Here is an 11,767-nt window from a genome sequence, read left to right on the forward strand (position 1 = left end):
GATCCTTTTATGCTTGGGGTGGGGTGGGGTGTGTGTGTGTGTGTGTGTGTGTGTGTGTGTGTGTGTGTGTGTGTGTGGTGTGGTGATACCTAAGAATAACAGAAAATCTGCAATGGTTACCAGCTACCTGAACAAATGCTTGTCAGCCAAAGTATTATGAGGTAACCCACCTCCCTGCTACAGTCCTAAGCTACATGGGATAAAATGTGGGCATAAGGTGACTGAGTGTGAATCATTTATTTTCCCGAGGAATGGGAGAAAAAAAACAGAGGAACACAGCATGGGTGGGATGGGAGAGTATGAAGATTTATGTGAGCATTGGATTTATAAGAGAGAAAAGTAGATCAGGTTTGGGGGCAGCCAAATGGCCTCTCTCCATCTCTTTAAATCATTCTCTCCCACAGCCCTGACATCAGTGGCAGCCATGGGATATTTCTCCTCTCAGCCCTTGAGCAGTCACAGCCAGTGTCAGCCCCTCAGGCTGGCACCCTGAACCCCAAGGCAGACAAAGTTCCTCTTGAGAGATGGGATACAATACAGCCACTGTCTCCGGGGTTTCCACACCCTTTCCCTCTTCCTTCACACTGGGTTTTCCAGCTGGTGGGTCAAACCTGAAGTCCCTATGTAACTGTCAAAGTGAGGGGTGTAGCGACTCCGGGCCAGAGCTGTCAGTGGCCACAGTCCCCAGGGATTAATGCAATTGGGACAGAGATGACAGGAGAATAATGGGGAGGGAAATGGGGCCAAAAGTTCTCTGGCCCAGCTCATAAGATTCTATATCCAATACTTCCTTGGTTGCTGGGCAACTGCAAAATGGGTCACCGTGAAGTGGCATGGGATGGAGTTGATGTTTATCATAGCCACCAACTGTTGGCACAGGAAAGAGGGTCTTGCCATGTAGCCTGAACTTGGGAACGTTCCTGGCTGAGCCCCTTTAAATAGTAAGCACAGCAAAAGAGAACTAGAAGCTGATTCCTTATCTTCCTCTTTTCACCCCAAAATGTAGAGGGCATTTCCCTTCTGGTCTTGTCCTCCACATGAGCCAGCTCCTGTGAGAACTTTAGCCTTGGAGATGGGGTTCAGCTGGGCTGTTCACCAAGACAGGGTGAGTCAGAATCAAATGTGCTTAGCCCAACCCCTTCCCAGGCATTTAACATCTTCATTTTGGCCAACTGCTGCCTCCCACTTGCCTTTTCTCTATTTGGGGGAAGATACTTCAAGGGATTTCATTAATACCTTATGACTCATTTTATCATGCACACAGGAATATGCACACTCCTGAGTGTACAAGGATATACCCACATGCACTTACTTACAACTGACCTTTTATAATTGTAAAAATCATTTTTTATTTTACTCCCTCAGCACCTGCTGCCAATTCTCCTCGGTGAGATTCACAGATTTATACGGGAGAAAGATGGGTCATCACCACATAAACAAATGCCCTTCTCTTGTATATCACTGGCTTCCCATTATCTTCAGCATGAAATCTTAACTTCTTAACGGTCATGGACACAAGATGTCAGCTCTGCCGATCTCTTTCTACTTCTCCCCAACTCTATGCATCCTCTCATTTACTATGCTTCGATCTCACTGGCCTTTCTATGCCCTTGGACCTTCTCAATTGATGAAGATCAAATGGTCATAAAGGCCTTCAACAGAGCTGCAGAGATATAACTAGGCAGCTGAGCGAGTACTGGCCATCAATTCTGATAAGTATATTGACTGGTGTCTGGTCACCTACAGAGATACTTCTGTCCCCTAGAGTTTGGGACATAAACTTACCAGGAATCCACTGTGATGACCCACAAATTTACACATGAGAGTTAAATCTGATCATGTCATCACTTGGTGTAATGAAAAACTGTTTAAAAAAAAAACACAATTAAATATGAGTGGGAACCAGGCAGTTTCCTTAGACCTCAGGATAAATACTTTGTGAAGACATTCTAAATGTCAATGACGAAAAACTAACTAGCAGTGGAAGAAAAATCATTTGAAAAAAAAAAGATAAAACAGTAAAACAGTAAAAATCAGAGGGATGGAAAAATCAAGTATGGAAGGAATAGCATCAGAGAGCCCATGAGGAATCTGAATCTAGTTCTATCAATAATTTACCATGTTGCCTGTGGCTACTTAATAATGCCAAGACAATTGCATAGTCTTCCTCAAATAAGATGCAGTCAATTCTAAACAAAATAGTCAAATATTAGTGGAGTATTTTATCAACACTGTTATAGTTTTTAAGATCACTACTTTTGGTGAGTTTTTCTTTTATTTTTCTTCTCTTCTTTTCTTTATATTTGAGATTGTATTTTAATTAGAGTCTTTCTCCCTTCCCTTTCCTCCCTCTCCACTCTCTTTCAAATTCATGGCCTCTTTTTCCATCAACTGTTATTGCATACATGTACGTATGTCTATACGTATGCATGAATGAATGAACATATGTACAAATGTACATACATACACATATTTCCAAATACAACTCGCTGAGCTTAAATCATGTTACTTGTTTATATGTTTTTTAAGGCTGACCATTAGAATGATCAGTGCTGTGTTTTTGTCTGGGAGAGACTGCCTCTCCTCCTCCCGGCCCTCCTCAGTAGCCTTGAGTTCACTACTGAAGTACTCTGACTAATGCTGACGGTGCTTCCTAGGCTCTCCTAGGAGCCCTGGATGTCAGGGGGGGCACTTTTGCTGTTACAATGGTAGCATCTACTGGGCAGAGACCAAACAAGGCTGCCTAACACTATGTAAGGAAATCAACAGCTTACCAACAGCAAATTATCCCACTCTGCTAAAAAGTGCTGAAGTTGAGAGATCCTGTATGAAACTTTGTAAATGATAAACACAAATATATAAACCACCCCCAAACCCTGAGATTCTGTACTCAGATTGTTGCAAAAATGCTTTCTTTTCTTGCTCCAATTTAAATCTCTATAACTGGAAGTCATGAGCATTCCACACAGATCAAAACAACCCTCCAATCCCAGAGAAATTCAAGTGCTGAGGCTCAGATGTATTAAAAGAAATATCATGCAAACTCCAAGTTGTGAGAACTGTCAAAACAAGAATATGAATTCCTGCAGACCAGGCCCATATTTATTTTGAAATAAGGACATTCTCCAAAAAATATGAAGAAATAATTGCTTCTTACAAAAACAATGCATAAGCCAGCAAGATGGCTCAGAGGGAAAAGGTGCTTGTCATCAAGCCTGAAGATATGAGTTGAATCCCTGGACTCATGTGGTCGAAGAAGATAATCAACTCCTGAAAGTTGTACTCTGGCCTCCACACACAGATACTGAGCATACCCACATGCACACATACACAGAAATAAAATGTATGATCGATATAGATTTATGTCAGTCGTGGTAACTCGTGTCTCTAACCCTGGCACTGAGAAGGCAGAGGTGGGAGGATCGCCATGAGTCTGAGATCAGCCAGGGCCGCATAGAGGTTACAGGTCAGCCAGGGCTGCAGAGTAGAGCCCCATCTCAAAAGAGATGAAAATAAAAATAAAAACCAAAAACATAGAAAAAAAAGATATAAAAGACAGAAGTCTAAAAGAACAAAAATGAGAAACCAACTTGGTGTCTTAGAAATAAACCACATGGTCACCAAAGTTAAAAAAAAAAATATTCCACAGATGGAAATGGATGCCTTGTGTACTGTAAGAGCCTTGAGGATCGCTCTGGACTGAACACAGAATGACAGAGAGGTAAATAGAAGGGATCAGATTATATATGCATTACAAGAAAGTGTCTCCCACCTTCCACACAAGAGGTTTGCTTGAGTGCCAATGCTGTGTAAATGGACTGGTTGTTAAATGACTATATAAAGTGATGTCACCATTTTGAAACTATGAGATGATGATATATAACCCCTGATACATCTGATAGTTGGAAGAAAACACATTTACTAGAAATCTAACTTTGACTTTAGAATTTTGACCTTTCCCTAGGCTACTGAATGTGATTCAATTCTCTCTTAAGATAGAAGGTGGCAGCAGTAAGCCATAGTAGCTCTCTGTCAACTATGAGATATCCAAGGATACAGTCATTGCTCTATAGCATACTACATAGCTGGGACTGATAAACCATTTATCTATCTATCTATCTATCTATCTTAATCTATGTATAATGTATCTATGCATCTATGTATGTCTATGTATAATGTATCTATGTATCTATCTATATCTATTTATGTATTTATATATACTTTTTCCCAAAGCAGAATCTCACTATGTATTCCAGGCTCGCATCAAACGCATGATCTTCCTGACTCAGTCTCTTGAGTACTGGGATTATAGCCCTGTTCTACCAACAACTGGTTTTGTCTTAATATATTTGTAATTTATGATGGGTATTGGGAAGATGTTTCCCTGAATGCCTAGGACCATCTGGATTTTAATGTCTTGCTTATACACAAATTATGCTCTGTCTTGTGCTGTCTTCCATTTGTTTGGCAGGTGATTGTCTTGGCTCATCAGTAGGCTACAAACACCTTAAAAAACAAAACAAAACAAAACAAAACAAAACAAAACAAAAAAACAGGCTATGCCTGCCACACCTTTGTTCCTATCATATTAACTGCCAGGCTAAAAACACCAATAGATTGAAAACTCACAACCAATTTTGAGGAAACCTAGTCTTGGGCTATGCTTGTTCGTGTCCCCCAGAAATATAGAATTAACTTGCACCAACATGAGAACAGAGTGAAGAGAAAAGCTTGAAAAACGGATGAGACTCCAGAAAGGACAGAGAGCAAGGAACTCCCATTCCTGGGTGGTCTTGGAGAAGATGTAATTCTGCAGGCTGGGCTAGGCAGCTCCATTGCTTGACAAATGGTGTCAAATTCCAGAGCACTCATCTCGTGAGTTTCCCAGGCCCATGGGGAGAAGGAGACTCTTTGGAAAGGGTGCAATTAGAAACACATTTTTTTTTCTTCTTCATCACACATTCTGGCAAGTGTCTCTCTGTGACAGACTCTCCACAGACCTGATTGAGACTTGTGTTTCTCAGCCATTGTTTTACCTCCTACTGAAAATTCCCAAACTGGTTCCTTTGCCACTTCCCAGACAGACACTGGGACAGCCAATAGGCAAGTGTTGCCCTTCTCACCAGACATAACAAAGCAGAAGAGTCACCAAGGTTAAAGATAAAATGGGAAGCCTTTCCACAAGCCTTGCCCAAGACACTCAGGTTCATTCCAAGAATGTACAATAACAATGATCACTAGCCTTTTGCGGAGCAATACTCCAGGCACTGATTTTCAAAACAGAGATTGACTATCTATGCCTGTTTTTGTAAATACCTCTCTCAGAAAACAGCTGCTCATAGCTGGTTCATGTGATAACCGTGCTTCTTTCCCACTGCATGGGCAGGGCTCAGAGGGGCAGCAGCACATAGTCTCCAACACTTAAGTACTTAGATTTAGTCTCTGGTCCTTCAGAGGGAAAAGTGGTAAGCTTTATATATAGCTAATAAAAGTTCGGTGGGTCATATACGATGTGCCTAAATAGATCAGTGTTGTCAACATTAATATTAAAAACCACTACTTTTGTTTATTGAGCATTTACCAAGTTATCAGCATTTTTGAGACGATATTATCACTCTTATAGTCCACAGTAGAACAGTGAAGGACTTAAGATTTGTATCCAAGCTCTCACTCTGCTGCCCATGCCAGGTGGTACCCTGAACTACACCATACGCATCTGCCCAAATGGTTCACCCTCTGTAGGCAGAGACAACTTACAGATAGATACCCATGACCATGGATACAGAGACCCAAAAGTCAAAGATACATAAACTGATGATGGAGTTTCTATTGAGCCATTTCAGTATTAAAGACAGAGTCATTCTGAGGTCCCGATGAGTGTCCTCCTCAGTGGCCATGTCTTTCATCCCCACCTCCAAGGTCATTTGACTTTTGAGAACATCATGCAAACTCTACAACGGCCTCAGAAGCTTCTAGTATAGGAAAGAAGGCCGTTCCATTCTCCTGACTCTATAGTTTGGTTCCAGACCTCAGTGAGTCCAGGTGACACTTGTTCCGTGAATATGTCAAGTCTTGTTGGGCACAGGTGCACTGAGAGAAGACTTTCTGCTGGAGCAGGGTAGAGGGGGGCAACCGATGGAAACCAAGATTCTTCCAGACTTTCCCAGCTGCAAACCTACCTGGAGTCTCACTGGTTCACAGTGCTATGCTTAAAAGCCCTCCTGATGAGCAGTGGTGGTGCACGCCTTTAATCCCAGCATTTGGGAGGCAGAGACAGGAAGATTTCTGAGTTCAAGGCCAGACTGGTCTACAGAGTTCCAGAACAGCCAGGGCTACACAGAGAAATCCTGTCTTGAAAAACCAAACCAAACCAAACCAAAAAAAAAAAAAAAAAAAAAGCCCTCCTGCAACTTCAGTTCCCCCCTGCATGTACTGTTGGGATCTGAGCTCAGACGACATAGCAGAAATTTTAGCATTTATCCCAACCTCGCTCACTAGTTCCAGGTGCTAATTGTGTGACCACCCCAACCCTATCTCCCTCTGTTCCTAGTGATGTCTAGTGCCTTTGAAATGGACTCTCCAAGACTCATCAGACAGGCCCCCTTTATCCAGCTCTGCTCTTGAGATGGGGACAAATGCCTGTTTAGACTGACAGTACATCTAGAAGTTACTGAAGAAAATAATCTAAAGCTCCCCATTCGGTCAGAGCCTTCCACAGACAGAATTTGTCACCAGACATACCCCCATTACATACTGTAGTTATTGACTTCTGAAACCAAAGTCATGTTCAGACAATTGGAAGCAGCACTGACTCCTGACAATGTCTCCTTGATGGAGTCTGAGAGCAACTTAACACCACCCTCTTAATGGCCCTCCACCAACCCTGCCTTGGTTGCCCATGTGCCCCAGGATTTACCTTCACTGCCACTAGCATCTTGTCTTTGGTGGGGCTTAGATTGTAGCACTCAGCCAGGAAGACCTTTCCAAAGGCTCCCTCACCCAATTCTCTCTTCAACACGATGTCTCTTCTCTTGATGTGCTGAACATCTGTAGAAGTATCACAAAGGAGACAGAAAGTCAGATTCTGGCACCTTCAGGTCAGCAGAAATCTAAGGTACTTTTGGTTCCACAACAGGAAGAGGCAAATGTTCATATCTCAACTTGAGCATGGGGATTGTCACAACGTTCTGATCTAAGTCTGACATGAAATGAAATCTCAGTTCTGTGCCAGACTAGCTGCTGAGCACTCTATGCCTCAGGACAGAACAGGAATCAGTGATGTCACTGAATAGGGGCGTGTCCTGTGATGCTGCACACAAATGGCAGCATCCTGGCAAGATGTAGATTTTGATTCAGTGGGCCTGAAAATCAACATCCACAGCAAGTCCCTAAGTGATGCTAGTGATCTGTTAAACACCAACTTTGCCAGGGTGGAGTGAGAATCAAATTTGGCTGCTGACTCCATGACAATCCTGCCTACTTTTTTCCCCCAAGTTTGGGAAAGTTATTTAATCCCGGAGCCTCAATTTCCTTATTTATTAAATGGGGTTAGCAACAAAGCCACCCTCACTGAAACCTGGTCATGAAATGAGATAATCCAGATTAAGAGGTTATCTTAGTCTGGGAGACACTTAGAGATGTGTGCTCAGTAAACACACAAAAGCATGCACATGCTCTCACACACATTCATACAAATAAAAATACATACACATATACACACAGAAACACATACACACACACAAATACAAGCACATGCACATACAAACATATACACACATAACCACACATACACACAGGTGTGTGCCCATATGCACAGCTACACATGCACACATATATGCATACACATGTACATACATTAACATACAAATGTACACACACACACATATATACTCTTGTATACACATGCATACATCACATACATACTCATATATATACATATACACACAAACTCATATATACACATGCACACACTTATACATACATACAAATGCACACACACACACACACATATATATATATATATATATATATATATATATATACATATGTATACATGCACAGAAATACACCCAAAATGTATACACACATACACAAACATTTACTCACACATATACACAGATATACATACATACATACATACATACATACATACATACATACATACATATACACACAACAGTACCCTGTTCAGGATAGAAAACACTCATAGGTAGCTAAAATTATGCCAGGAAAATCCCTAGCTGGCCAGCACTGCTCCTTTGAGAGAAAGCAAACCAATGAGATCACAGATGACAAGTTCAAAGACAGCCTCAGACCTGGGGTCTATGCAAATGGAATAGCTGCCAGTGCCTTTGCTAATTTAGCAACCTAATTAAAGCGTGTCTGCCAGGAGAAAGCAGAGCTGTGACCTCAGCCCTCCCACCTCTTTGGAAAGAATGTTACCAAGGAACTGTACAATCAGGGGTCTGGTGAAGAAAGGAGTGAGGTGGGGTTACTCACCGACCTTCACATGAATTGTTCGACAGGCAAAGGCCCATTAAATACCTGTATCGACATTATGAAGCATGTCGCCCAGCCAGCAAAGAAGGTCCTCTCAAATGAGCTTGTCGAACAGTGAAAGCTGAACGTGGAAGAACCGTGGCAGACTGTCCGCACAGTGAAGAGCCATGTGACAGGGACAGAGGGGCATGGCTTGAAAACTGAGCCTAGTGACTTGGTAGACTTGGATGTTAATTTTTCCCTATCAGAGTTCAATATCTCACAAGGTCTAGGGTGACCTGCCTCCATTTCCTTTTTCCTTGCAAGCAGTCTTCATGAGTCGTGGATAAAAATGGTTTCCTCAGCTAGAGAGATGGCTCAGCTATTCAAAGTCCTTCCTTGTTCAGCAATCCTGTCTTTGTCTTGTAGCCTCTGAAGAATAGTGTAATTTTGACCTTCAGGGGTAAGGCTAAAAAGTATCACTGATAGAAAATGGGATGTCTGCGCCTCTATTGGGAAGTCACCTGCTCACCACTGCCTAGTCATTCCCAGGTGGTTAGTAAGGACACATGGGGGTCCTTCAAAGTGAATGACCTGTCAAGGCCAGGGAGTGAAGATGTGGCCTGGTAAGATAGGTCTCCAGCCTAGAACCAGGCCTCAGATTCCTCATCTATAAAATGGGCATATCCCATACCTGGGTGTACAAATCTATCAACATTTGTACTGTGGAACTTTGTATTGTGTAAAGATCATGACTTTGTGATCTTGAAATCACAGTGACAAGTAAAAAGACCTGAGTTCGGGTCCCCAGTCACAGTAACTGTTTATGTAATCTTATAGTTTCTATGATGAGACTATAGGCAGAAAGAGAATTATCTGGAAACCCGTGAGCCCGTTATTCTGGCATATCCAGTAGCAAAACAAGATGCCAGCTCTCAAACAAAGTAGAAAGCAAGGACCAACACAAAGGACGTCCTTTGACCTCTATACATACACTGTGGCATGAACATGCCCTCACATGCACATTCATATGTGTACTTGTGTGCATGCATGTATGCAGACATTGAGAGAGAGAGAGAGAGAGAGAGAGAGAGAGAGAGAGAGAGAGAGAGAGAGATCAGCCTTATCACTGTGTCCTTACAGAAGAGGCCATTATCAGGCTTTCTCCTAAGATTTCAGCCCATCTCTCCTCCACGCTCCCATCCTAGCCACATGTCGTCCTTCCAGCCCCAGCTGCTCTTGGAAGGTGCTAACATGTATAGCATGCAGTAGGCTGAGATAAAACTCCACTCACACAGCTTCTGACCCATGCTGAGGGAGGAATTTTTGGTGACTCATATTTCTGTAACTCTAATATTCATTTATTTGCCAAGCTGGCCTTGATATGTTATCAATACCCTATCTTGGGTGAACATATGTTTGTTGGTCCATCTCTCCCCCAGGAAAGTAATGCAATAAACTCATTCCGAGATGTAAATATAGTAAAATATCATTTATCTCATGACTGGTATTATTTTAAAAGAAGCTGAAAGGAAAGCCAAGCCAAGCCTCCCCCAGGTGCTGAGATCAGCATGAAATCCAAAATTCAAAGATAGCCAGAGAAGCCAGTCACCTGAGAAAAAGCTGACTCTGCCTCAGACCCCAGTCCCACCCTCTTTCTGATTGGCCAATGAGCAGTACACTCAAAATCACCCAGAGAGTTCGTTAAAAACAGATTGCTGGGCTCCTAACGCAGAGATTACCAGCCAGTGAGTCCACCTTGAAGCTGAAGAATAGGCATCTCTGGCCCCTTGGTCTTGCAAACTTTATATGACCCAGCACAGGAGAAGGCCAGGGCCAAGAAGTGGGAGTGGGTGGGCAGGGGAGCAGGGGTGGGAGTAGGGTATAGGGAACTTTCGGGATAGCATTTGAAATGTAAATAAAGAAAATATCTAATAAAAAATTTTAAAAAAGAGAGAATAGGCATCTCTAAGTTCCCAAGTGATGCTGACATTGCCAATCAAGGAGGCACACTTTGGGGACCACTGGAACAGGATATTCTGGGAAATGGGGAGTTAGCTAGCTGCCTCTACAGGTTGGACTTAGGTAGTACCAAGTCTACCAACTGGTAACTCACACCTCATCCCCAGAAAACCAGGAGAAGGTCACGGGTCTTGGATTTACTTCTAAGCCCCTCTTGCCCTTGCAATCTGTATGGCTTAAGCTGAGTCAACTGTTTGAAGAGACTTGAAGTGGCCCTCTATGCCCTGGAGATCAAGCCTCTCTGGATTTCTTGTGTTCTAGAAACCTCTGCACAAAGCAAAGAAACATTTCAAATTTTCACTGGTCCCTAAGGCCAGCTCCAAGCTACCTTTCCTCGGGACTTCCCAGTCTCAGAATCAGTCAGTACAAAGTGACCTGAGGAGCTTTAGAGAGAGCTGGAGTCCTCTTTGCAGCTGCCGTGCCCAGGTCATGTCTGAAAGCCCTTTTCCCTCTCCCTCCCTAGGCAGCAAGAGCCCAGGGCTTGGGAAGATTCGGAGGCTCCAAGTGGGCGTTTCAGACTGGAATGGCTTTCCACCCATCTCTGTGTTGAGAGCGTGGCACCTTCTGCACACTTCCTGCTGCTGTGTGAGCATGGAATCTGCAGGCTTTGAGCCATGCAGGAGACAGGTGAGCCCAGTGTGAGAAATCACTCTCCTCCCCTTCCCAGGGACATGGAAAAGGCAAGCTAGAGCCAAAGTGTTTTGCCTAAACATACAAATGAATCACTTTTAGGGACGTGGAAATACCCAATGGCTCAGAATAAAGTCTCCTTGTCTCATCCTCTTGTCTTCTCAGTATAGGGCGTTTAAGATCAATACATATGTTTATCCCTGGTCGAGTGGTAAGAGCCAGGAAAGGGAGAAGGAGCCAGAAATAAAAGCAGACTTCATCCCACCCAAAGTCCTCCTACAGTAAACAATGAAATCCCAACTGTGGTGACAAGAATCCCCACAAGGTGATTGAGGAACTTTGGCAGAAAACCACTGAATAGAAGCCAAATGCATGACATAAATCCCTTCCATGTGGACACGTCCATGTAGCGAGGAGGCTGGACTCCAAAACACAATCTCAGCTGCTCCTTTTCCTGAACTCTCCAACAGGGAAGTAAAGCAAAGGGAATGTGCATGTGGCCGGTCCTAGGAGGTATGCAGCCCTCATTCCTATAAGGGCCCGAGTCTCTGAGCTCCTTTCTTTCTCTCTTTCTTTCTTTCTTTCTTTCTTTCTTTCTTTCTTTCTTTCTTTCTTTCTTTCTTTCTTTCTTTTTTTT

At 43.0% G+C, this 11,767-nt stretch overlaps 1 protein-coding gene across 4 annotated transcripts in view; it reads right to left on the reverse strand.

The window, feature by feature from the left end:
- Positions 1-11,767, reverse strand: part of Ntrk3 (neurotrophic receptor tyrosine kinase 3) — a 370,545-nt gene that overhangs the window by 57,456 nt on the left and 301,322 nt on the right. For all 4 annotated transcript variants that reach the window (XM_021200791.2, XM_021200784.2, XM_029531709.1 and 1 more), the window contains exon 13: positions 6,917-7,047. In XM_021200791.2, coding sequence (XP_021056450.1) covers positions 6,917-7,047 — 131 coding nt within the window. The remainder of the gene's footprint in view (positions 1-6,916; positions 7,048-11,767) is intronic.

This window comes from Mus pahari, chromosome 1 (genome assembly GCF_900095145.1).
Source record: "Mus pahari chromosome 1, PAHARI_EIJ_v1.1, whole genome shotgun sequence".
Classification (NCBI taxonomy): Eukaryota; Metazoa; Chordata; class Mammalia; order Rodentia; family Muridae; genus Mus; species Mus pahari.